The following is a 27,276-nucleotide window of genomic DNA, read 5'->3' on the forward strand; positions in this document are numbered from 1 at the left end:
TCCATAGGAAAAACATTTTATTGAAAAACATTTTCAGTTTGTAACAGACTGGTGGAATGTGTGTCATTTATCCTCACTTTGAACTTGTTTTAAATTTTTGAACGTTAAAACCATTTTTCACATCCTGGCCATCTCCTACTGCAAGGAAAGGGAGAATAGGGCTACAGCGACCCGGTAACCATGACATGACTAAAGAAAACCAGGGGTAGACAAACAAACAATGCAAATATAATACTGTGTTACTTTCAAACTGGACTGAAATTAAATCATAAACAGAACAACAAAAGGAAAACAGAAACTAATTCAATAAATATTTATGGTACACACTTATGGCACAAATATGCAGCAGTCAGTTTGGCAACTTTTCTCTCTTTTTTTTAAAAACCAAATTACCATGGAAACAGTGCAAAAGGGGAAGGAGTGGGAGGACACGGGCTTTCCATTGAGCGCTAGCTAAAATACATAGCAAAAAATTCAAATTTTATACAAAACATCTTACTTTAAGAGTTTATAAAAAAATGTTTTATTGGGTTCTGGTCAATATTTACATAAGCTATTTACCAAAAAAGTAGTATGCTCTGTTTTACTGAAGTGTATTCCATTTTTTCTGTACTTTTTTTTTCATTTACTTTCTAAAAAGGTGAATAAGGCTATTGTAGCAACCCAGGATCCATATACAATACAAACATTAATGTATTTACAGATTCTTACCTACAGAAGTACGGTGCAAAATTACTGAGTCAAGTGACCAAGGGCTGACCATACGAGCAAGGCATTTTACAGTAGCCTGAGGTGCTTCTCCTAGCCCCTGTGCTAAGACTCTCTCAGCATCACTACGACATTTCATAACAGGTTGAACCAAACCTGGTCAATGTTGGGAGAGTGTTAGTGGAGTGGAAGCTAAGAAAAGGACGTCAGATTCAAAGAAACTAATAAGATTGTCATATTCTGCCGCAGACAGCAACTAAACAGCCATTTCTTTGTTGTATGTGTGTGTCTTTTTTCATCTTTTCTTACATACCTGTTCAGGTGTGATATATATGCTTTTTAATGGTTTCATTTTTCACAGTTTACCTTTGTACTACGGCACATAGTTAAAACAGAAAAGGTTAAAATAAGACTAGAATTAATGCAGGAAATAAAAACTAACAGCAGGTTTGTGTGACGTACTTTGCTAGTTTTGTGTCATTTGTTTGTTGTTACATCTTTCAGTGGTTAAGAACACTTTCCATAGGTGTTTTTTTTCTCAGAATTGATTAAAAAAATAAATAAGAATTGCATATTTGCAGATTTTGTAGCCTCTTAGAGGCACAAACCTCAGATCATACAAGGCTTGGCTTTTCGGTGAAATTTGAAATGTTCTTTATGAACAAATGACGATGCTGATGATGAGCTGATACATGCTTGGAGAATGGCTTAAGTCACGATTATGATCTCAAGCCAAATATATTAATGAATGTGAAGTTACTGAAATCGAGACTTGCGTGCACACACACATGCACAGAGAACATGAAGGGTGTGTATGAGGAAAATAGGGGCACTGGGTGTTCATGGGAATTATCCTTTGGGAGATGGTACACTGAGTGAGTGTGGGAGACACAGGTACTCTGTCCTTTTGTACACCAATGTGAGCTTTTTTTGGGTCAGATAACTCCACTTTCCTCAGGGCCGGGGCCCAGGCTGCCTTCCACTGCCCTCCACTGGTTCTGCTCCCCAGGACCGACCCTGTGTCAGTGGACGAGCGCTCCTGAAAATATGGGACTCAAAGGGACCAAGAGATATCAAATAATCAAAAACCTAGATTGCATAATGTGAACTTATACCATAATATATTAACATTACTTCTTCTTCTTCTTCTTATCATTACCACCTGACAACACCTGTGCTCTATGTGTCTATCATAAATAAATTCTGCTTTTTATTTATTTTATTTTGTTCATCATTTTAATGTCCTTTTTTAAATGTACATCTACTTTGTACAAAAAAGAAGTTAATCAAAAACTCACACAATGGAAAGGCTAATGAAGACTGAAAAACAGTGACAATGTAAATCGATGTCCCTGTGCTTTTTTTGAGCAAGAATAGGAGAGCACCGGTCATGCTGATTTTGGGCCCTTAGGGCACCCTTAATCATCATTGGACCCCTAGGGGTAAACACTACAGTACCTAGAGCTGTTTCAGACAGCTATGTTAACCTCAACTAGATCTTGGCCTTCTTCTTCACCTGATGGGAAAAAATGGCAGTACGATGAATTGGATTTTTATTGCCCCTAACACTTTGTGAAAAGCCTCGGCTCTAGAGAAGTTGAGGCGAGCCCTCAGAACTAAATCTGACACAGCTACTCTCCCATCTCTAGCTACAACTGTGTCTCTCTCTGACTGCTGCGAAGGGTGGAGGTACCAAAAAGGGGTTCAAAGTGCTGCTCTATGTATATGAAAGTCCTCCACTCTTCCCAAGAGCCTCTAGGGCTGACCTGACATGCACCCTATTCCTTAGTGAGAGGGTGCAAAAGTGAAAAAACCCTTCCTCCTTTTTTCACACTCTTGCCACTCCTGTTGGGTCAGCTGTGTTTGAACGTCACATACGATATGACATGTCACTAAAGGAAAAGAAAACCTCTATCTGCATTTGAATTACACCAGGATATGAAAACCAGATACAACCGAAAACGATCAGTAAATGTTGACAGTACAAACAAGAAAGTATTTTTGTTTTGTAAAACATTTCAAGTAACATCTGAAAGAAGTGATTTGCTGAAAACATATCTGGGAATGAGGAGAAATGTAATCTACATTTAAACCCAAACCCACATTGACCGGTGAGACAGTGTGTCTGTGCGTGTGGGTGAATGTGTGTATATGAGATGGTGAGCATGTGGGTGGCAGGGTGAATGGGTGATCTCTGTGAGTCAGTCAGGAAAGTCATAGAGAGGATCGGTGTGAGAATCTCTCTCCTTTTTCCTCTTTCGGCTGGTAAATCCACAGAGTCTCTCTGGCTAGTGAGCATCAAGGGGGGGCAGCCATTTTGAAAGTTCTTGGTCAGCCCATATCTTACGTTACCTCTCCTCCTCACTCATTTTTTTGTTTCTTTCCCTCTGTTTTTCCAAGTAGTAGTCTCTCTATAGTTGAGGCCAAAAATTCCTTCCACTCCTCTCCTGCCAGGAAACCTTCATGTTAGAACATCCGTCTGACCGTCCCATCCGAGAAAAACAAAAAACACTGTGCACCTGTCTAACTTTCTGATCAAACAACACTCCCCCAAAATCATGGCCACAGTGCACAAAACAAAACAGGGAGCAACACTGGGGGAAGATGGGGTCCTCTCTTTTTCTCAAGAGCCCCAGAGACCAGCAGCAGTGGCAGCAGTAGCCTTCTCTCCGGCCCCCCACCCATTCCATCCACACATCCGCAAACCAGACCGACAAGGTATCAGCAAAACTTTGAAAAAGAAAAAAAACTGTAATAAAACATCAGAGGAGAAGTCGACAGAGTGAGAGATAGAGAGAGAGAAAGAGCGAGAGAGTTTGCAGGTGGGCCAGCGGTGCCAGCCGGAACCAAAAACCCGCACTGCCCGGTTTGTTCTAGTTTGTCTCTTGCTTTTAAAAGTTCCACCTCAGACTTTGTAATAGATGTTGGCCGGGCTCTGAGGCGGCATCTCCTGAACTATGTAGACCGGGTGGCCGTAGTCGCCGCTGACCTTCTCATAATGCGGGCAGAAGACGCTGTCAGCAGTCCTGAGCGGGATGATGATGTCACTGGGCTCCGAGCCGTTATTGTTCCCGCCGCCTCCGCTCCGTTTGGGCGTGGCCAGGGTGCTTAGAGACAGCGTGGCTGCATGCTGCGGTGAGTGCTTGCGATGCCGCCGCCGGTACTTGAGCAGCAGCAGGACCAGCATGATGATGATGATGATGAAAATGACGCTGCCTGAAGCGATGCCAACGAAGATGGCCACCTCAGAGCCAATGACGCTGGACGACTTTCCACCGTTGTCGCTTTCATTGCTTTCTCTAGACGCTACACCTGGGAGATGGAGGGAAGCAGAAGTGAGTAAAATGACAAAATGAGCCTTGTGTTTGCTGGCTTTGTTTCATCTAGTAGTAATTATATGTGAAAACTTGTCACTTCCATCATCAGAAAAGACCGATTGAGTTAACAAGGTCAGCTGCTCAAAACAAACTATTTTGTACCACATGCCATCCGACTGCGTCTGAAGGCAAAAGCATTCCAAATGGCCACACTTACTGGCAGAGTGAAAAGCCCACCATTACAGAGAGAGGTGAGACGTGATAATCATCCAAATGGGACAACAGCATACACTTTCCTCAAAGACGTTCATGGTGTTGCACTTGGTTGTGCACATGAAAAGTGAGTAAAGTTGTTGTGTCAAGAATAAAAAAAGAGCTTGAGAGAGAAGCTCACATCCTGGCCGATCTCTGTGTGAAGTGGGCTTGATTTAGGGATTGTTAAAAATGTTGTTCTAACATCAGGAAGTTGGGGGGGGGGGTCTCAGATGCTATCCAAAAAACACATACAACTTAGTGATCCCCTTAAAGGAAAGGAAGGGAGGTAGGAGCAGTGTGTCTTCTGAAGCCTGCCTCTAAGAGGCTTTTGTATAAAAGTCACATTCGATCGGTGGCTATTCAAATTCAGTCGGTGAAGACTGCAACCTTGAAACTAGGGCAAGCGGAGCCTGATAGGAGATACAATGGCTGGGGTAGATACAGGCAAAAGGCACTTAGATAAATTGCATTTTGAAAGACATAAAAAGTAACTTCATTTTCTAACTAACAACCCTAGAGGGTGGAACATAAGAAAGAAATATTTGATGTCATCATGAGACATCAATTATGAAAGCAAAACTATGCTCTGAATCCCAGCGGTGAACATTCTGGTTCACGTCCAACACTCAAGGGCCGGTGTGTTCTGTTCTCCCCGGGACAGGAGCATGTTCCCTGAGCAGGCAGGATTACTGTGTCTCCCTGTCTGCCACTGTTCTCCTGAGGGCCTCAAAGTGCTTTTGCTGTGATAGGGGAGTGGATACAGGATGGCATGCAGCCCAAAGCAAGGACCCTTTCGTTGTTTTACAAGGGGATTATGCTGCCTCAGACGCTCTGCCCATAGCACTCTGACGCCCGTATGCTCTTGCTAGCGGCTGGGATGGAGAGATTAGACATAAAAAGCATGAGAGGCCAGGAAAATGGAGAGAGCAAGGGGTTGATGTTTGCAGAGAATGGTGCCAGCGTGGATTTAACGGACAGGGTGGCAGATTTGCATGCTCGACGTTGGACAGATTTGGAAGTGAAAACAGAAAGTGTCAGGTGAGGCTGCGCCCTTAATGAACCAGGACACGGGGAGGTTTTACTTTATATAGGTCATCTTGTTTTTGTTCTTGGGCCTTTCCTGTTTCTTTTTTCTGAACACAGCTCACTGAGGAAATTGCAGGTCTGATTTTCGTCTTGGGAGATTTTTAACTGCAATATAATAGCTGAGATAAGAGTGGTCTGCACATAGGCGCACGTATGTCTGACTTGTGATTAGGTGCAGAAACAAGTGTGTGTCTGTACTAAGAACAGGTCGTTAAAAAGATGGCAGACAGTGATCAGATCATTTTCCTGAAAATGTCACTTAAGCTGCAGGTTAAGGCTGGAATGGGGCCACTCTGGAGATACCTTATAAGTCCTTGAGAGGCCAGAGATGCCTATCAGTTTTATGTGCAACATTCAATTACTGGCTGATGAATCGCTGACCTTTCTTTCCTTCACTTTCACACACACACCTCAGTGACTCTCGCAAATACACACTTACTTAGCGCTATCTGCTTTTAGATGGCCGAACAATAGTCCGCACAAATGCCAAACTGTTTCAATAAATCCTCCGCTCAATTACCACGTTCCCAGGATTTAAGCTGCAAATAGGTGATCTCACCTGGTTTCTCCAACACATCGTTAGGGTTGTAGGTGTCCTTCTGTCCATCTGTGTGCTTAGGAGAGTTTGGTACTCTAGTGGGGTTGTCTTTGGGTGAAACAGGGTCAGAGGGATCTGAAAAAAAGCAGATAAGAGGCATAGGAATGAATGGGGAATTCAGTCAGGTGGGAATTTTGTACAAAAAAACAAATAAAGGTTTTTTAGGAACATCTGAATCTGGCTTCAACTGAACTGTAGAATGCAATTCTGCATAGAAGGGGTACTATATTAATATTGTAAATTATTTAATATACTATATTAATCATTAGTATTGACATTAATATAGTCAGAATTGTCTTCACAGCTAGCATGTAGGAGCAATTAGAGCGATCGTTAACTCTTCCAATGTCCATATGGGCATGTGGGTATTACACTAAGATAGCTATCCTTTAATCGATCATTGATTATGTCATATAATCTTAAAAAGTAATTTCCTCCAAGCACCAAAAGCATCTCAAAAGAAAATTTAGACAAATAAACTTTAAATGTTTCAACCCTAGTAATTCATCATGCAGTCAAACTCGATCAACATAAAAGCCACCCGTTTCTCTAGATATGGCTTTTCATGACCCAGATATTACTGCAATCGACCTAAAGAGTAGCCAATGGCTGTTTTCAGTTCTGCAATGGGTCCAGTATTTCTCTTGTTTCTTCTAATGCTGAGCAGGCTCCAAAACACAGGCTAATTCTTTGAGCATCTGCTGTTATAATCACTAGTACTATCAAGTTCAACATCATGCTCAACAGTACTGAAACCACACTTTGTAGTGCATTTCATTGAATAAATCCACTGATTTGTACGCATCCCTTCTCAACACTGGAGCTGATTTTCAGAACTATTAAGGCACAGAACCCATTTACAGGCCTCTTCAGCATCTGTTCTTTTCTTCCTTAGAGTGCAGCAGCTTCGATTAATTCCCTGACCTTCAGCGATTCTCTGTTGTGCTGAAGCTGGTGCTGACGTGATGGCCAACCCCAGGAAATGACCACTCTGGGTGGCAGATGGGCAACTGATTTATGAACAATTATCTCTAAAAAGGGTCCTATCGGTCTGGTGTGACTGTGTGTGGGGCTTCAGATGAAGTGTGTTGAAAGCTAACTCAGGGACAGTGGGTGTGTAGGTGTCTCACATATATGGTCATAAGTCATTAGCAATATGTGTGCCTCTAACGTAGATTTGCATGTGTAGTATGCCTTCTAGTTGAAAGAGTGTATAACAGCAGATGCTTCCAGTACACACGTGCAGGCTTACGCAATTGTGTGTGTGTATGTTATGTTGCATTAGGAGTTCCGCTAGATTACATCTCCTGCACCTTCGCAGCCCCAGGTGTCATGGAGACGATCGAGCTGTATGCTGCACAGCGTCCTATAACCTTATTAGGGCATTTTCAGAGACTCACACAGTTTTGCACATTGTACGAACACTGCATTGTGGCTGCCTGCTCATGCCTGCAGGCGCTCACGACTGTAATTCAATAATACAATACTCACTTTGTCCCACTTTCATGATTATCTTCATGGACTTGGTCTTGCACACTCCCCCCTCCTGGTTGTCGATGCCCTCCATGGTGCCGTTAGATGTAGCTACAGCAGAGAGAGAGAGATGAACAAGGTTAGAATTAACTGTCGCTGCCAGCATCTGGTACAGAAAAGATGTGTTGTGGAAACTTTGTTGCCATATATGCCCTGAGCCTATCTCGGAAAAACAGCCAGTTCCCAAAGACAACAAAGGCACTGAAAGCCTTCCGCTGAGGAAGGATATGAGTCATACGCCCTTTAATAAAATCACAATTCACCCGTTCATCACCTCAGTCGCTCTGCTCCAGCGAAATATTTCACATCCCCAAAGTCAATTAGCTTGAGTAATTGTGACTGTAATATCTCTAACTGTGCTGATGGGCCTCATGAAGGAGGCAGTTAAGGGAGGTGAGGAGAGGGGAGAGACTGAGAGAGGGAAACAACGATGACTGCAATGACAGTGGCCATCTTGGCATGCCGCAGGAAATTCAGCGGCTTATCGTGCATTAGCGCTAACGACACTCCAGAGAGTGGTAGCCAGTTATTAAAGAACACACTTTTGGATTTTAAAAACCCCTTAAATGTTCAGATCTAAAAGCCAAACTTGCTGCCAGGCTTGAGGAGAAAGAGAGATCTGCTGACAACATGAAAAAATATTCAGGGACGTAAACAGGAGGGGATGGGAAATGGTTTTTAAAAATTAGGGCACTTTTCCAGAAGAGGCAGTGAAACAGAGGGAGGTGATAAATACCTCAATGGCCCTCAGATGAAAAGAGCTTAAAGGATCTAAAAACATTTAAACAGGAGAAAATAGAAGTGCACTGCTAAACACTGTTTCAGAGAGAGTAGCAGATGTTGGGAGAGGAATCTAGAGAGGCAGTGCAAGCCGTCCCACATGTGACAGGAACAAAACGGGCCCTGTAAGCAGATGTTGAAAGGCCCTTTTTAAAAACAAACTGCACTTTGATAAAAGATATCTGTACTTGTGTTGAAATTGTACAGATGTTGCCCAGAGACAAAATGCAAAAGCCAAAGCAAGCTGCCCTGCCAAAGCCCAATCAGCTGGATGCTTTCAAGCCCATTAGCTGCTGCTCTGCCTCTCTGCTTTTATCTGCGCTGCCCCTGGAGGCTGCTGGGCAGAACTGCAGCTAGCTTGGATCATGAGACAGGGAACAGGGAGGAAAGGGGAGGTGGGGGTAGTCAGGCTTGTGGTCTATCAGGTCAGTAACACAGAGGCTAACGAGCTGCCAAGGCTTAACAGCTTGGCTTCCCGCCAGCACGCAGTGGCCCGCATTCACTACGACTGCCCCCACCACACTGACCCATATCCCCTCCCCTCTGCTTCCTCTCCAGCCTCTTTTCCCTCCCTTGAACAACACCCCATCATTCCCAGTTTCCCCCTCCCTAGAGCTGCCACCTTGCAGCCACGATAGCTTCTTCCCTAAAACCTTTACCCCTGAGCACACTCAGCGCACCTCCCCGTCGCCACCTCGGTGCTCTTGCACACAAAGCTATTCCATCAACTGCAAGGGAATTGAAAGGCAGGTGCTTCGGTGAGATCTCGATTGAAATAGCTTTGAAAAATTAAGCTCTGCATAGTCTGCCGCTTTCTCTTTTTCCTCCTCCCAGTTGTCCCTTTTCCTTTTTTCCCCTTCCTTTCCGCCCTCCCAGCTACCATTCATTTTGATCTGAATCGCCTTGCTTTAATAAGACGGTGATGGGAGCGGACACAAAGAGCATGTTAACAAGGACTTCCTCCCTCCCTCCTTCCCACCCTCCATCTCGCCTCCTCTCTCCCCCGCCTCCTTCTCTAGCTGACCTATGGCTTTCCAGGAGAACTTAAAGCACAGTACAGACAAAGCTCCTTAAAGGCTTGTGTTCCTGTGCCAGTGTGTGTATCAGTGTACATGTACATGTGTGCGTGTGTTCATTTCATAAACCAAAACAAACATGAATTTTACAATCTGCAGGATGTCATTAACCATCCTAAAGCTGTTTACTTTGAATGATGACGGTGTGTTATGTTTGAGGTACTTGTGCCTGAGAGGTTAGAGTTCACAAGTTGTGTATTTAGGTCTCTTCCGGCACACATATCGTCAGTTGGGGCACCTCCTTTCTTCCTTTGCCCTATTAAATCATTTAACACATTAACAACAATCTACAAAGAAGGAAAAAAAAAAAACTGAAAAACATCTCCTTTTAAGCCTCTGAACACTGACCTTTTTAAAACTTGCAACATTTCCTTACGGTTAAAAGAAATCATGAACCTTCAAACTGGAGTAATTTTAAACTTTGAATTCTTCTTCCCCTTTAAATGTGAAGTAAAACACACTCACTATGCCACGGCTGTAGTCCAGGCAAGCCTGACTTGGATTTAAACAGAATGTGATTGTTGAATCGGCGAAGGCTGGCTGAATGACTTGACCCTCCATGGCCAAGCCAGACAAGGCCAGGCTGGACTGACTGACAGGCTAGCTGGCTAGAGTTAACCAGCTAATCCGTAATGCCGGGGGAACACGGGGGAGTAGGGTGGGATAGACCTGGTTCATACAAGACCCTCACAAATAGATTTAGTCACAAACTACTGTTAGCATTAGAGCACCCAAACAAGACTCACAGACAGGGAGGGGGGAAAAGGGAGAGAGGTAGGGGAGAAAGATTAACTCACTACTGTGTGTGACCTTCTGCATGGACCCAGAGAGAAACAATGTGTGAGAAATAAGAAGGAAAAGGAAAAAGAAAAGAGACACTGGATTTCTTCATCTTGACTGTGAATTACAGAGTCTGTTTCCTTATTGCTTTCAAACTGGCGATGTGCTTCTTGGAATGAAAAAGACGAGTCCCATACACACTTGTAATCGCATGCATACAGAATGCAAAAAACAGGTTCTGCAACAGGGGAAAAGGCCAGCAGCAAAAACCATGCATCTGCTGTGACAAATTACAGCTTGAGATCAAAGTGACAGCTTGAGTGGCTCTGTAAAAAAATGTTCCAGCACACACACACACCTTCAACCACACACATGTCAAACATAGCCTCAACAAAATGGTAGAAGTGTGTCAAAGAAGTGTCCTCACTTTGAGTGTCTGCCTGCAACACTCTGTCTGTGTTAGAGCCACCTGTGAAATTAGCACCAGCATACAATGACCGACCACAATCCCACCCCCACATCATAAAAACACCACTAGTCACCCCACCTCCCATCCATCCTCACCCTCCTTAACTTAATTTTCTCCTGTTTATCAAATCAAGAGAGTGGAAAATCACCCTGTGTTTAACAAGACAATTGTGAGCTTCAATCCAGAAAAGAGTGTGAGCTCTTAAGTCCATTTCCAGCTGTCTCCTAATGAATCTAGCAAACAGGAAGAAAAACCTCCAATACTACAGATAACTGTGGTAGCATTTAGTGCTAGTTTTAGTAGAAGGTAGTAGTTTAGCTAATATAACATTCATATAGTGGTATTAGCTTTTTATAGCATTTTTGTCATTTTGATTAACTCTAAGCTAATGTTTTAGTTTAATTTGATATTAGGTAAGACAACTTAACGTTCTTTTTTTTAATGAAATCTAACATTTTTATAAATTCTTTACTTACTTCTCATTTCTGAGAAGTGAATCTGTTGTCCAGTACCAAGAGCATGCTTTGCTAAAATTGCCAAATTCCATGGATGTAATTAATACACAATGTGCTGCCGAAAGACAATGCTGGGCCTCTCATAAATAGTGGAACAGAGCAAAGGCATGGCAACAAGAGGCATCTCAGACAGACAGATTGGAAGGGAGAGGAAGTGTACTGCACACAGCAAGAGAATGAACGCATGGACAGAATGAGGATGTGTCCCAGAAAGACAGAAAGAGAAGAAGAAGAAGGCAGCTATGGTCTAAAGGCAGAGCGTAATTGCCATCCGCCAAATTGCAGCGGAGGGCGAAGCCATCATCACAGTGCTGGCTTTATGGTTTGGTTAATACCTTCACCACCGTTTGGCCTAATCGCTTGTGACAGGGGGCGCCTTCACGTTTAGGGCCCCGGTGACCCGCAGAAACAGGCCTCTTGAAATCTGGGTCACCCCAAATACCGTTTAATAACCACCTCTACCAATCACCACTGCTCTCTCTCAAAAATATATAAACATTTGAATCCATTATTTAAATCCACTTAAGTTTAATTTACGGATTAAATTCCTGCAGCAGCGATAAGTGGCTAAATTAAAATTGTTAAAAAAACACAGTTCAGCTGAGAGATGTGGCAAAAATCCATTTGTTTTTGTGTTTCTTCCCACTTAGATATTTGCCACCACACATAGTAGCATTAACTATTAATGATTAATCCTGCCACCCTTTTCATAATGTGATAATAATGCCACCACCAATCTAATGCTATGAACCTGGTATTGGAATGAATAAACTGAGAGTTGATTTTAAAAAGAGGAATTTTCCCCCTCTCTTTAGATTCACATGACAATCGGAGCAGCAGGGAGGAGAGGGGACTGTTTTCTGTTGTGACTGAGGCAAAAGGTGATTAAAGGCTTGATGAAATTTCCCTGTGCATGTCTGCTCTGACTTTAAATTCAGCCTTGTCCTTCTTCTGCCCTCTTTAGCTCATCTCTCTCATTCTGTCTCTTGCTATGCCCCCATTCCCTTTAGCTCTATTTCCCCCCCCCCCCCTCTCTCTCTCCTCCCTCCTTCTCTCGTTAGCTCTCTTTCGCTTTTGTCACTCTTTCTGCCCCCTTTCCCTCCTTGTTCATCTCTCTTTTTCTCCTCTCTCGCCTTCTCTCTATCTCTCTCGACCCCTCTCTCTCTCCCTCTTTAGCTCATGTAATCATCTAGCTCACTAGGCTCTCGGCTGCAGGCCATGCTGCCGCAAACAATCACATCAAACTTATCTGCTCTCAACTGGAGCAGCATTGTGCGCAGTCACTTTGAAAAGGCACACAGAAAGACATACACACGTACACATATGGAATGCACAAATACACAGACCATATAACACATTCTTATTCTTTTTTTCATTAGTGCACAGGAAACAGATATGACTGCGTGTCACTCTTTGCTACAGGATAGTACAGGATGAGACAGTCAAATGCTGAGGACTGATGGATCAGCAGTTCAAATCAACAGAGGTGGTTTAGAGTTGGGGGGGGGGGGGGTACATAACCATCTAATCTAGGTCTAGCCTTGGCACAGTACTCAACACAAGGCAGCGCTAATCCAATTGGTTGAGACTCAGATCCGTGGCATTGATGTGGGGGCCTTGGCAATTGTGAGAAGAAATGGAGGATTAAACGCTGGTTAATTAATTACGTATCGAGTGCTCACTCCAAAAGACTAATGAAATCCTCACGGTGAACTTTCTGAGGCGGTGTCACACTCCGATGGATCTTGGACAGCACTGCTGGAGGGAAGGAGGGGGTCAGACACAGACAGGCACAGATAACAAGATGGAGATCCTTTCACACGCAGTTACACAGGGCAAGAGACCTATATATTAATTCCCATATGTTAGTCTCTCGACACATAGACACACACGGTTTTGCTTGCAAGCAAAGATTCACACATGGGCTCACTCCAACACTGCAAGGTAAAAACAACCATTAATCTGACTCCACTGATGGACACCTCTTGGGGGGGGGTGTTTGCGCTCTACTCCTGGTGTTTACCCATGCAAAGCTGGAGATTCTCCAAGCGGAATAAAAAGGAACAGCACTAAGTACACAACATAGTGCCACAATGCAACTGCAGTGGGCTGTTAAAGCTGCAGAACAGGGGCCCGAGCTAGCCAAGAAGAGGCAATTAACAACAAAACGCGACACACTCCAATTGCGAAACAGTTCCCTCTCTCCTCTCTTTAGGCTACACATTAGCATTTTGGGTAGCTGAGAAGAGAAGCGGGATAGCGACGGTGGCAGGGGGAGAGGGGTGGAGGAGTGAAGATGTCATTGGAAAGGGAATTTGCAAAAACTGCTAAATTGGATTTTCCAACCCCTCTTTTAAAAGTTACAAATTGAACTTTCACACTGCTCTTTCTGTTCTAAGTTGTCGACTCGACAGGCTGATGAAAAGGAGGTTTTTAGCGTGAGGCAGTGGGATATTTAAAGTTCTTGTCTGCTCAGGCAGGGATAGAGAACTACAGAGAGAGAGAGAGAGAGAGAGAGAGAGAGAGAGTGAGTGTGTGTGTGTGTGTGTGTGTGTGTGTGTGTGCATTATCAGTGTGTGCATGTTTGTCCTCACACATGTACTCCTACATGTACCTGCGATGGTCTATGCTGCTATAACCTGAACCTAACCCCTTCTTCTATTCTGATTCTGATCCACCACAATCCGATCATATTCAGCGGCAGGAGTGCACTGGGAGAACCAGGGTAAGTAAACACCAGCATCGGCTCATCAATAATTAACTTCAGCGTTTGGGTGGAGGGAGCCGAGGAGGACACAAGGGGAGGGGGATTGTGTCTGCGCCTCTTCATTCAGAAGCCTTTGTAGTCCTTGAGCACACACACACATATACAAACCACATCTGATGGCTCTGTGGGTGTGGCTGCTCATGTACATGCATTCTTGCACAGGTGTATTTGTGTGTTCATCCACCCAATCAGGTTGCCCTATAAACTTCATGTGTCACCAATATGTAGTGTTGTTTTGCACTGGTGTCAAGCATTTAGTCTGCTTTATTTGCTCCAACATATTTGCCATGTCTCACCTGAAGAGATCACAAAACCTGTTAAGCTCTGACACAGCAAGACATGCCCCACCATGCAAATATCCTGCAGCTATGACACATAAGTGACAGAGCAGCTACTGTTGCCTGTTTAGTTTAATACTTAAGTAGAACTGAATGATTGTGTCGGTGAACCTGTTTTTCTGAAACAGCTGCTTAACAGATATCTCTATGGGACCACAGAGTACTGTGGAGCTGACAAGAAAAATATTAATTCGCAGGAGTCGTGTACTGCAGTTTGAAGTGGGATTTATACAGTACAGTACGTTGTTACCTTGCACATTTGTATTGCAAAATTCAACTTCCTCTTTTACATTTGACTGTTTGGATAAGAAGCAGTATTTCCTGATCATCTTTCCTCCTCTCTTCACTCTCCTTTCTTCCCCTTCCTTCGACTCAGTCAGAAATATGGCCTTCCCCTACTGTGGCAGCTCACAGATGGCTGTGGCAGAGCCTCACAGATGGTTCTATCTGCGGCGCACCCCCCATCAGCACCACACAGATGGTTCAGTCCACCTCCCATGTTTCAAACCAGGGGGCCGTCTCTAAACCCCATCAGAACTTCCTCCCAGGATGGCGTTAGTACATCACAGGCAATCAGCAAAGCGGAGTGGCTACACCTGCTCCATGAGACTGGATGGTGCCAGAAAGGTGTGAGATGAGGGAGTTTCAGGTGCTGTTTCACAATCTGACAATCAGAACTACTCCTTGCAAAGTTTTCCTGCAACTTTGCATGGTTTGGCTTCAATATACTCATCTTTTTATCTGGGTCCTGCTAGAGGCTTGACTTATACAGGAAGCAAATCCCACAAGGGGAATCTTTGAAAACACTGCAGATTCCTTTGAATGGACTTTTACCACCACTTCAAACGGGACTAAAATGTTTACTTACGTACTTATATCTGTAGGATCTCAAGGGAAAAATCATCCTTTCAATAGTCTTAATCTGTGATGTTTAAGGAATTCTCTGAGTTTTCTGCCAATGTCCATCAAAAATATCTGGGGAAGTTGTATGAACTCACTTGTGGTTTTATGCATGTAGGTGGAGAGAGCAACAGTGAATGCAAAATAGACTGCAAAGTATGAGCAACTGACTGATGGTCTTGAGAGCATACCCCGAACTAATGTCAGTATAGCAATATGCTTTCTCTGTCTCACCAGACATTGATTAGAAAAAGACAAATGCACAATCACACAACAAACATGACCCAGAAAGTCAAGGTATGTCATCAACAGCTTGTTATTGAACCTTGCAGAACTGTTTAAGGCTGTTTTTCCCTTAGATTATACAAGGCCTAATTTATGGTCCCTACAGGGAGAGACATGTACTTACAGATGATGAAGTAGTCTTTCCCCCTGAAGAACTCCAGGCCCCATAGATTGGGGCTGAACTCCTGAAACTTTAGGGTGAACTTGACGTCCTGATCGGGCTTGACGCAGTTGAGGAGTGGTGTGTCGGCCTTGGTGATGGTGCAGCTCTCCAGCTGCTCCCTGGGCACCATGTACACTTTGTAATACTCCACGCCATCGCCCACTCCGCCATCTACGCGGGGGCACACAATGTCCAACTTATCCCCGATCTGGGGGTACAGTACCACGCCTTGGCCTGGCACAAATCTGAAAGGAGGTGCAGGGAGGCAGGGAACAAGGGCAGAGAAAGAAGGATGTTAGTTAGCTGCAGAAAAACTGATGATAGGTCATTCATTATGCATTTTGGATTTGAGTTTTTGCCATTGAGCCTCTCCATATCTTGCAAAAAAAGAGAAGTCAAATTAATAATTGATTTGGTAATTACTGATTGTGTCCATTAATTTTATATGATGAGGGATAATGGTGGAAAGTGTGATGCGCGTGCGCGTGCGTGGTGGAAAGTGACCCTCGTATCTGAAGATAAAATCACAGAGCTTTACTTCAGCATTGTGGCAGCGATGGAAAGGGAGAATAATTAACCGGATAAATGAGAACAAGGCGGCGCGGTTCCCTTATGCGAAGGAAATGTCAGAACAGCGTTGGCATACAAAATAGAACATTTAAAAAAAAACAAAAAGCCCATATCTGTGAGGCAAAATCACCACAACAGGAAGAGCAGCAGAAACACATAGACAGAGAGCCTGGAGGCGTTTGTCTGGGAGTGTAGTTGAATTTCCCTAAATTCTTCCCAAAAGTAAAATAATGTTGCCATTTAGTCTCCAAGTACTGAAAGCCCCTGCAGCATTCCTGTGATTGCACACGCTCTCACACACACACATTCACAGTTGGAGCTTGAGTTCCAGGTGAAACCTTGTATTTATCTGCTAAATGAATTTGCCCCATGCTTGAATACAATTTGAAATGTTAACCATGGATGCCCAGGAGGCTTTTTATGGCTTTCTGGTGCAAGTAAATAAACAGGAATGATTTGCAAATACGGGCAAATGGAAATGATGGGAATATCTAGCAGGACCGTTTAGGTTTGACATGTTGATCATTTACACTTACGGTACTGTGTGTGTGTGTGTGTGGGGGGGGGGGGGGGGGGGGGGTCTGTGTTTTGGGTGAAGATGAAGATTAATTTCTAGCAATGAAGGACCAAAACAATGGGTATTTGCCCTCATGACCAAGAGCTGAAACATTAACATTAAGATTAAGGGGTATCAGGTGCTGTTTCACAATTAAGTGATTAGTCAGTTGACAGAACATTTGAAACTATTTTGATTATCGAGTATTTTCCAAGCACAAATACCAAATATTTCCAAGTTGCACTCAACTGGGAGTGTTTGCTGCTTTTCTTTGTTTTATGTGATAGTAAACTGAAAAAAAAAATGTGCAGACTACAAAAGTAATGCATAGTTGTAGTCATTGTTCATTGGTTCAAAACCAATATTACATTTACAACTCTATAAATAAAAGAAAAAGAGCAACACACATTAGAGAAGATGGAACTAGCAATTGTTTGACATTATAATTTTTTTGTTATTAATAAATGATCAACATTATCAATAAGCTTCTGATTAGTTGGCTCTTGTTTCTCCTTTCCTGTTTGTCTTTCCCTCACAAACTTGCCTCCATCCATTCCTTAAAAAACATCATATATACAAATGTCTTTATGTGAGGGAAGGCCCAGCATCAAGTGTCCTTTGACCACTTTTCCTTGAATAAAGTGTAGAAGAGCCTGAGATTGGCATATCACAAGAGCAATGAGACTGAAAACACTGCACTCTTCTGCTCTCCCAGTGAGGACTGAACACCAGCGTAAGCCTTTAACTGTTTTTTTCTGACTACAAAGGCAGCCACCGCAGGGCAGCAGGGGAGCCTTCACACAGGAGACCGTTGGCAAGGCACAGTCGATTCATAATTAACAAAGAAAAAAATTAAATAGTGTGTGTGTGGGGGGGGGGATTCAACGCATATTCAGTTTTATATATATAAGCATACTGGCTGCTGGTTCGCAGAGAAACATTTTTTCTCACCCTATTTCTGTCTTTCAAGCATACAGATACAGACACATACATTATTTCTCCTTCCCTCTGCGACATGCACCATCTTCGTCGCTTCTGGCGTGAGCATGAGCACACGCACAAGCTCACACACGAGCATGCAAAGGCTAACTAGGCCGAGCGAATATTTCTTCTGCCTCCTGGGGACACACTCAGCGGTGGTACAGTGTGTCCAGTGACGGACATGGGAAGAGAGAGAGAGAGAGGAAGGGTATGTATGTCTATGCATTGCCATCTGGCATCATTGTATCATCTGTGTGTGTGTGTGTGTGGCTGGAGGAGGGGGTGGGGGTGGGGGGTCAGCACAGAGAGAGAGAGAGAGAGAGGAAAGGTCCTTAGAAAAGCCTAGGGGGCTTCACTTCTACACAAATACTGCGGAGCTGTATGTGTATGCATTAACCTTGTGTGTATGTGTGAGCATTCATCCATGCATGCAAGTGGGCATGTGTGTTTATACAGGGGTGCTTGTGTGTGTGTGTGTGTGTGTGTGTGTGTGTGTGTGTGTGTGCGCGCGCGTTAGTTTGTATGTAGCGTAGCTCATGGTAGCCATTACTTTTCTAAAGAGGTTGATCTAGAAGTGCTTTAGTGCTCTGCTTGCAAAATGACAACACAAAGAGGTGAACAGCAGTTCTCCATCCTACAGCTCCACGTCCTTCTCACCTTCTCCCATCATGCTCAGCTAGTCAGGAATTGGTTGATGACTTTGTATATTTTGGTCCTTATGCCCTCTAAACATCGATACCAGTATCATGTCTGTGCGTTAAGTTTGAAGCTAAAGTCAGCTAACTAAAGTCAGTTAGCCTGGCTCTGTCTAAAGTAAGAAAATGCACCTGCAATTTCAAACAATTCTAAACCGGACTAAATAAAACATATTATCTTGTTTGTTTCCCCGTACAAACACGGAAATGTATAAATGTATGTATTTTGGATGTTAGAGGCTGAGTAGTACTTGATTAACTGTTTTCCATAAAGAAATTATTTTTACACATAATTCCCTAAAACCATAATTTGTTGTTTTTTATATTTCTGATCATGTACAAATAATAAACATATATAAAACAGCTTTAGAAGTATTGACCTAATTCTAACCCTAACTAAGTGTAGTATTAAAAAAAGCACACACAGGCAAATGCCTTTCAGCTTTTTTCTGATAACAAATTTCATCAACACACTGACAATACTATCAACCAGGGCGTCGAAACTCGTGCCCTGCTAGCATGAATGCTATCTCTACCGGAATTGGGTGACTACCAGGAGATCAAACATGACTAAACCTACACAGGGAGAGCTGCATAACCCACACAAGCACACACACAGATATGGAAGAGCTAAAGGAAACATCGTCCTTACATTTCCTCATCTCTTTCTGTCACTGTTGCTCTCACATATAAACAAGGTTTTGTATTCTGTGTGTTTCTCCTGACAGAAAAGGATATACAGTGTCATAATGGCTATATCCTGTTCTGTCACTGTCTTTACAAAAAAGAGATCTGCCTTTGCCAGGGGCAAAAATATAAGACAAACACACCATCCTCTCTATTACACTCTTGTATTTTAGCCAGCTGGTTTACAGCACAGTGCTGTATAATGAAACCATTCAATAAATGCTGACAAAGAAGAATAAAACTGTTTGAATGTGGGTTTGAAGATAAGCTGCCAAATGGCTGATTAATGGCAAATATGATGCTATTCTTGATTGTCTCTTAGAAAAAACACAAAAGGAGGGAAAAGGAACAGGGAAGAGGTACAGACAGAGAGTTGGACAATCATTCATTTGTTCTACATCTCCCTCCTGCGCTCTGTCCTCCCCCGCCTGTGTTTTGCGATGGGTAAATGTGTATGTCGGATACCAGACACCTGGCCCAATAGCAGCACCAAGTACACAAGGTCACACACACAAACTGAGGAGTCTGAGGTAGCCACTGCCTAGATAGCAAGAATAAATAAAGGAGGGGAGGGGCAGAAAACAAACAAAAGCTTGCCCCACCATCTCATGATTGTAAATGCATTTGACCCCCACCCTCTACTGGCCCCCCACCCTGCTTTAAGGCACACTTGGCCCTTCACCCCTCCCGTTTCCCAGCCCTCCTCCTCAACTCTTCCTCAAACTAAAAAACCCTTCTTTAGTGAGCCTGCCCCCACCATAAATATTCCTGAACCAAAGAGCTGAGAGCATTTTATCACAGAGGACTGGAGACTGTATTAAAAGCGTTAAAGCCTGTTCAATCCGAATGTGGGGTAATGTAAAGGCATACAGAAACACATACTTTTGAGCATGTTAAGTGGCATGAATATGAGTTCCATTCATTTTCTCAGACTCATTTAAACAGTATTGATTGCTTAATTAAATACAGTTAACCTTTTAAATCCTACGGGACTCTAGCAGTATGTAGGACCTTTATGGACTGCTGCTAGTAATGTGGAAAATTACATGAATATGAAAATGTATTTCATATATTGATTGATAAGTCTTCTATTTTTATGTCTTAAAAATATTACATGGCAGAGTACACTGAAACCTTACAAAACATAACGTCTCACTACTTTCAAAGCAGTCCAACAATATCATAAATTTTTCAAAACCAAAAGTCCAAATTCATCACAAGGGTCTCACAATTAAAACTAGTCAATTAGTTGAGAGATTATTGAAATTTACATATCTGCTGACATGGATATTATTTTGTTGTAAGAAAGCTTTAAACTTAATGTTAGTTATACTTCAGCATAACATTCAAACAGTTGATTAATCAATTAGTTGATCAAATACATTTGAACATACATCAAGTAATTTATCAAGCAAAAATGCAAACTACATTGCTGGTTTTGAAAAATAATCTGCTATAGATAATATAATATTAATTAAACTAAAATCATTGTGAATTGACTGTATTCCTCTGATGTTTTCCAGTTTTCTTTAATGTCACACACCATTTGTCCTCCTCACAATGACGGCAACACACGTTCAAATAGTGTAACCCTGAGAAGGAAAGGAAGCGTCAGAGAGACAGCACTCCTCTTCTTCATCCTTCTCTCATCACTGTTTACCCCCCCCCCCCCCCCCCCCCCCCCCCCAAGCAAACACGCCAACTGCTCTGACAAAGCCAGGAGCAGAGCTAACAGAGAAGCTGAACGGAGCTGTCGGTTCTATCAGCCGGCCTCATTTCTCTCATCTCTAACCACACTGTCAGGCCATTTGGTGGGAAGGTGAGAACAGCCACAGGTGTCTGAACTCTCTCCACACAATCTCCATGTTCTCAGAGTTAGATAAAAAAAAATACTTGTATACTATACTATAATACTGAGTAGATTTTCATAATGAAACAGTAAAATCAGACAGCAGCAATTACCTATTTACTAAGAGCCCTCACAGCATTTCTTGGAAAAGGATTTTAAAGCAAAGATTCTGCCTGTAATTGCTCTTTAGTGGACATACTTGTCTTCCTTTGTGATAGTTGTAACATGAGTTGTAAATTTTAGGTTGAGGGTACGTTTCTAACCAAGTGAAAGTGAAATTAAAAGGCTGACTCTTCCCCATATGTGACAAACCCTGGTGATCCAGACACACAGATGGGTGATTCCTGGAGACTTGAAAGTAAATTTGCTGGGTGACATCTGTTTTTCTCGTTTATCTACCAACTACCTTTCCCCGCTTTTAAGTTTGGTATCTTTTTTAGTGTGAGTGTGTGTGTCTGTGTTGAGGGGTTTAGGGAGGAGAGAGGAAATGTTTGGGGCAAAAGGAGCAAAAGGAAAAAGCGGGGAGGTGGACTGCAGACCTACTTCCTGAGGTCGCCAGTAAAAAAACAACAAAAGTGAGATCTCTCATGTGTAAACCCTTCTGCCTTCTCTTTCTCTCTGGATGTTTTTCCCTGTGTCCCCCTTTGACTGCACATCTCCATATAACCCCCCCGTCTCTCTGTCAGACTTTCTATTTAAACCACTGGATTGTTGGATTTGTGTGTGACAAAACAGAGCCACGGTGGCCTCCCTGGTGTAATCCCCGTCCGAATCTCCCCTCCAAACTCTTCCTGTGGCCCTGAAGTTATGAGAAAACAAAGTGAAATGAGGGGATGGTGAATATTTACTGCAGATCAAGAGCAACTGTTTGACTCTGGATCCCAGCTGCAATGCAAGGATTCATTAAGGCGGCAGACAAAGAGGCCAAGCCGGGGCATAGTGAGGGTTAATCCACCCACAATTCTTTGCAGTGCCCCAGCTTTCTGCCTCTGTCGTCCGAGGGGACAGAGGTCTTTACGCCGACTGTCACCCTATCCCCCCTCATCCTCTCTCCAGTTCTGTCTGCACTCTGAGCCTTCGGCCCTACCTTTCATCCAGTAATCCAGGCCTATGGGATCTAAGAAGGCCTAGACATAATTACCCTCCTCGCCCCAAGGGGCACCAATGCTTTCTTCTCTACATCTCTGTTTCATTTCATACACTTTTTTCCTATTCTTTCGCTCCCTGTTCTTTCATTAAACAATCTTAATCATCAACTTTTCTCTTGGCAGTAGTCGTAAAAAGGTACGTCAACCTCTGCAGCCCCAGCAGTGTGAACTCTGCGTTAAACATGGCAGGATTTCACTTTCCCTTCTTCCATTTTTCCCTCACTCCCACTGCCGGTTGATGTAGCTAAATTAAAACAACTGATCTTTCTCTCTCTCAACTCCAGAAAGAAAGGGAAGAAAAGAAAAAAGGCAAAATTAGAGTCACTGCAGGGGTTTGGTAGGAGGGATAGTTGGAGGAAGAGGGAGGGCATCATAATGACATTCCGCACAAGGCCTCGTCAGTCATTCATGATGGACCTGCATCTCTATGCCCCCCGCCTCCCCTTTCTCTAGCCCCCCTATATTCACAAAAGGACCCACAGAGGTGCCCCTGTCACTGCCCGGTCACAAAGGGCCTTTGGGCTTCTATGTAATCTCTTAATGAACTGCAGTGGAAGAGAGAGAGCGCTCCTTTTACATAAACCATGTAAAGCAGGCTTCCCTTTTGTTTCTCCCTCCCAACTACAAAATGGATTACCACAAGGAGGAGGTGTGTGTGGTGTGATGTGATGTGTCTATGTGTGTGCATGTTGGGGGAGGAGGAGGAGGGATGGTGGGGTCATTCTCTTGTTTTTTTTTCTTAGGAGGTTCATGCATAAGGGCAGTAAAGTAGTAAAGCGCAAACAACAATGAGATTTAATCGACACAGCCGAGGGCTCTGTGGAGGGATTTTTTTTTAAACGCACACACACTCAGTATACATACACACACAGAGGGTGAGAGAGAGAGAGAACCTAGCTATTTCTTTATCCTCTCCCCCGGCCTACACACACAAAGGCATTAGACTGGCCCGCGGCCTTCACATTTCTAACATTCATCCTTCCTTGAATAGTCAAAGAGGAGGATTCACACAAACTAAAAGACAGACACGGAGGCAGGGACAACTTGGGCTGTTGAGCATATTGGTGACCTGCTGAATAAAGATATTCACACTTTGGGGTTCTCTGTTACACAGAAGAAATAACTGACACCCTGGCATGAAGACTTTCAACAAGCTGTGTAAAGGCATAACAAAAGTCCGAGTGTCATGTATTCAGCCAAAACTTATCAGACATTAGCTGTGAAAAATAGAGGTACATCTTCCATCCGGATCTCAAATATTAGAAAATCTACTAATTTGTCTGCTCTTCCTCATGAACAGCTCCTCCTTGGTAAAGAGTAATAAATAGAATGGATAAGTAAAAAAAGATTTCAGCTGAAGTCAGAGTGCATGAGTTCCTGTGAGAGTTGAGATTTATTCCAGCCCCAGAACTTGAACTACAAACTGCAGTTATTGTCCTTGCTGTGCTCCAAATAGAAGCCCCTCTTAAACGGGATATTTACTTTAAAAGAAAGAGGTGTCAGTCACACAATGATATCACTCTGGCCTTTTACCTCTGAACTCCTCACCCAGACAGAACGCAAAGAATGCGCACATGCACATGCTAATTCCGCGGAATGCCCGCTGGATTTGTGGCAGCCCAAGGCCTTTACTTGCTCCGAGGGTGGACGCACTTTAATTTCTTTGTTTTTTCCTCCTTTTCAAAATCAAAACTGATGGCCAAGTGAAATGTCACACTAATTTGCAAGCGCTGCAGTTCCAAAATGGAGGAGGTTTCATGTTCTGGCTCTATGGGAAAGAAATTTTAACAGCACAAAATTATTTGTTTGGCGATCCATATTTAGAAAGAAAGCTTTGCCAAAAATCAAACTGAAGTGTGTCATACCACGATATTTTAAAATATATTCTTAGCAGTGTTACTATTTGCTGTGATCTGCCACTTTGAAATGGCTTCAGACTAAAATCTATGTGCACATCACAATCAAGCAAATGTATCCTGCTACAGACATTTTCGGGTGTTTTGTCATCACCATCTACAACCGAGGCCAAAAGGTCCTCTAATGGCACTAGCCTATGTGCTGGCCTAAACCTAACTACTCACTGTATCACGGCTTTATATCGGACACACAGCACAGTGCCATTTGGGCTGGAATGTAGGTGTGCAAAGGGCAACCTTAACTGATATGAACCTTTAAAATGCGTTTTTAATGATGTTCTATCTTAAAATGAGGTACAAGTTAGTGCGACATTCGGTGCACAGTCTAGATTCAAACGCGCTGGGACACAGATGGCCCTGGCAGTCAAGAGGCTAGAAGGCCGATGGTGTTGCATGTCGAAATCACAGCTCTGTCCCAAAGACGACGCAACAAATCCTCTGTCTACCTATACTGAAATAAATGGCATAACAGATACACCAGGCCCGAGTGCGCACGGTTACGCACACCACAGTTAATGCACATTTCAAGCAGTTATAAGCCATGCAACAATAGACACCTGTTAGACCATCATAACGTCTCCATTGTGTGTATTTCACTGAGGAAAAACAGGAGATGGAGAGGGGCTTTCTGGCTGTGTCAGAGCCAAAATCTGAATTATTGAGCGAGCCGGAGTTTGGCGTGACGAAACGGCCACAAAGAGGGGCGCCCCCCACCGGGCTGAGACCAGGGGTGTAGAGGAGGAGAAAGACACCGTTTTTATTTGCAGAAAAGAGTTATACCGCCTTTCATGTCCTGTAGGAATATTTAGGAGGCAAATGGAGGGTGCAGATTATTTTGGATAGTTAAATGTAATTTACAAACAGGCAGGAAAAAGAGAATTTAGGTCTTATTGGGTCCGTGTTCGTCACATTTCCTAATTATCACAAACCGTAGGTCTTAGCTAATGCACTATTTTTAAACATAAATACAACTGTATGGGACATGCAGAAATGGCACATCCGAACGCACTCAGCGCCACATTTGTGACGTTTCTTTTCCACTCAGGCTTAAGACAAGAGCAAGAAATTGCTGTAAGTAGCGAGCGGCGGGTTGGAGGCGCACAACGGCCAATTAAAAGTTTTTGTCTCATATTTATAATCTGCCCCAAAATCTGGCTCATTTTTCAGTTAATTATTTAATTCTTTCCACACAAAGTGTTGGAAGCCGCAACATAGCATTTAAGGCCCAGTGGAGCGTCCCACCAGCTCCATGAAGCCTCCGCCTCGTCATGTTTAGCGCAACAAAGATTTCTCTTCATCAGCTCTCTTTATTATTATCTTCATCATGGGGGACACAAATAACATCCAATATTTGATCCTGTGGAAACACAAGTCCAAGGGAATAAACGGACCTGCTAATGAGCTCAATACAGCTTCAACTGTCTGTTATTTTAACTGATTCGGACCTGCTAGTCAGATATTAATTACAATCCGCCTGGTCGAAGTTAGTATTGACCGAGCAAGCGAGGCATAAAGTTACCTTAAAAAAATACTTCGAACAGCCAGCGCACAACCAAAATGAGCCACATATCTTACTAAATCCGCAGAAATATGCCAATAAACAACACGTAATAGATGAATCACACAATCTACCGAGCTGCTTCCTTCTGAGGCGAGTTTGAGCTGTTGAATGGTATAATAACGTACGGCCGCGCGGGCCTCGCCGTCCACTGTGCGTAAATATTTCCCAACTGCAAGAAGACACAAACATTAAATCTATCAGTTAAACAGTTAAGCAACGAGCAGAGCTAAATACAGCTTTCTTCATCTTGACAGGTGTTTTGGATGATGGCTTTATCATTTTAGGCTTATTTTACTGCGTGGTTTACCCCGGTACTTCTCAGTCATAAACACCCAAACTCAGTACAAAAATTGTGGCAGCTGAGCTACAAAGCAGGTAGAGGTTGGTTTAGGAGTTTTGCACATCATTAAGGTTCTCTTGGAAACTCGGCATACGGATGACCAGCTACAATGTATGCATTTTGACAAAATGTTACTTTCCAAACGCGATTCCAACAGATCGCCACAGCGTGCTGTCGCGGAAAGGTACTGTGAGAATAACAGGCAAAAATAAATTATATTTTTAAATCACGCTACCCCGAGAGCTCTTTGTTCCGCTCAACAAATGTTGAATGAACGAGGTGTTTCTGAAAAACTACTTAACTCCTATTATTTTTATGCATGGAGTAGCCTACGGGCGGCAGGCAAGACAACACTAAATGGACTGATTTTTCCACGGAGTCTGGCATGGAATCGCCTCCACACGGGAGAGCGCACGGCACTACGGTGCCAGTAATCAGCGCGGCACTTACTTGGTATTTGTTGTGTTCCAGTAGATGGACTCCAGGATGAGCGCCCGGCACAAGTCCACTTTGAAGGCAATAAACAAAACTCCAAAATAATATCTCCACATCGAGTCCCCCATGGTTAGGCTGCGCTCCTCCGAGTGGGTGCACAATCCTTATCAAAATAACCAAATATGTCCAGAAAAAATAAATCAGAGGACAAGCGCTCCAGAAAGGGCTGCCCGCTACAATTTCTTCACCTTATATCCCGATCCAGTGAGGATGCGCACGGACCACAAACCCCGATCAAACGTACTAGAGCATCTCCAGATGAGAGACCCGCTCCAAAACACCAAAGGCGCACGGCAGTAGTTCATTCAGCAGACAGTGCGTTAATATTCTCCCCTACTCAAAACGCAGACTTCCACCCACTGTAATACATCTCCCAGAGAGAAAAAGTGGTGGTGTCCGCTGTGGACCGGGCGGCAGATGGAAATCAATACAAATATAAATCCCCCTGTGTTATAGTCCAGCAACGCACGCCAAAATCCAGAGCAGCAGCAGAGAAAAGGAGAACGAAGGCTGGTGGTGAAATGGTGATATTCTCCTTTCAGCTGAAGCTGGTGGTGAGCAACAAACTGGGGGTGACAGCAGCAGAAAAATGAGAAGGGCGAGACAATGAGGTCGGATGGTCAAAATTAAGAAAATGATCAAAAATGAGAATAAAAGAAATCAAAGGAGTTGGAATGGAAGTTCTCATACTAGAGGTCCCCAAAACAAGCGCTGCAGCTAATTCCTGCAGATCCGTCCCGAACGCCCGCAGACAGCGCAGGGATGATGCCTCAGTGCTGCTCCGAAACCTGGATGGAAAGTAACTGCAAGGGACCGCGACTGGGAATATTTGGTGGAGCTGGTTTTGCCCAGGCCCCACCCCCCGCCGACGCTGATTGGTCCCTCGGCGGGGAAGTCAATAGGAGCTC

General features: G+C 43.5%; 1 protein-coding gene across 1 annotated transcript; it reads right to left on the reverse strand.

The window, feature by feature from the left end:
• On the reverse strand, positions 1-27,146 carry efnb2a (ephrin-B2a). The gene is made up of 5 exons (XM_046053843.1): positions 26,324-27,146; positions 15,532-15,815; positions 7,456-7,548; positions 5,926-6,039; positions 1-4,020 (listed from the first exon to the last, which is right to left on the reverse strand). Exons 1-5 carry the CDS (start codon positions 26,434-26,436, stop codon positions 3,614-3,616), a joined length of 1,011 nt encoding a protein of 336 aa, XP_045909799.1. The 5' UTR covers positions 26,437-27,146; the 3' UTR covers positions 1-3,613.
• Positions 27,147-27,276: the final 130 nt, after the last annotated feature.

The sequence above is a fragment of the Micropterus dolomieu genome, linkage group LG07, assembly GCF_021292245.1.
Source record: "Micropterus dolomieu isolate WLL.071019.BEF.003 ecotype Adirondacks linkage group LG07, ASM2129224v1, whole genome shotgun sequence".
NCBI classification, from domain to species: Eukaryota; Metazoa; Chordata; class Actinopteri; order Centrarchiformes; family Centrarchidae; genus Micropterus; species Micropterus dolomieu.

Coding starts and splice junctions, on each gene's coding strand:
- efnb2a (XM_046053843.1), bottom strand. CDS start 26,436: ATGGGGGACTCGATGTGGAGATATTATTTTGGAGTTTTGTTTATTGCC. Junction 15,816..26,323: donor TGGAACACAACAAATACCAA/GTAAGTGCCGCG, acceptor ACCTCCTTTCAG/ATTTGTGCCAGGCCAAGGCG. Junction 4,021..5,925: donor CGATGTGTTGGAGAAACCAG/GTGAGATCACCT, acceptor TCCATCTCCCAG/GTGTAGCGTCTAGAGAAAGC.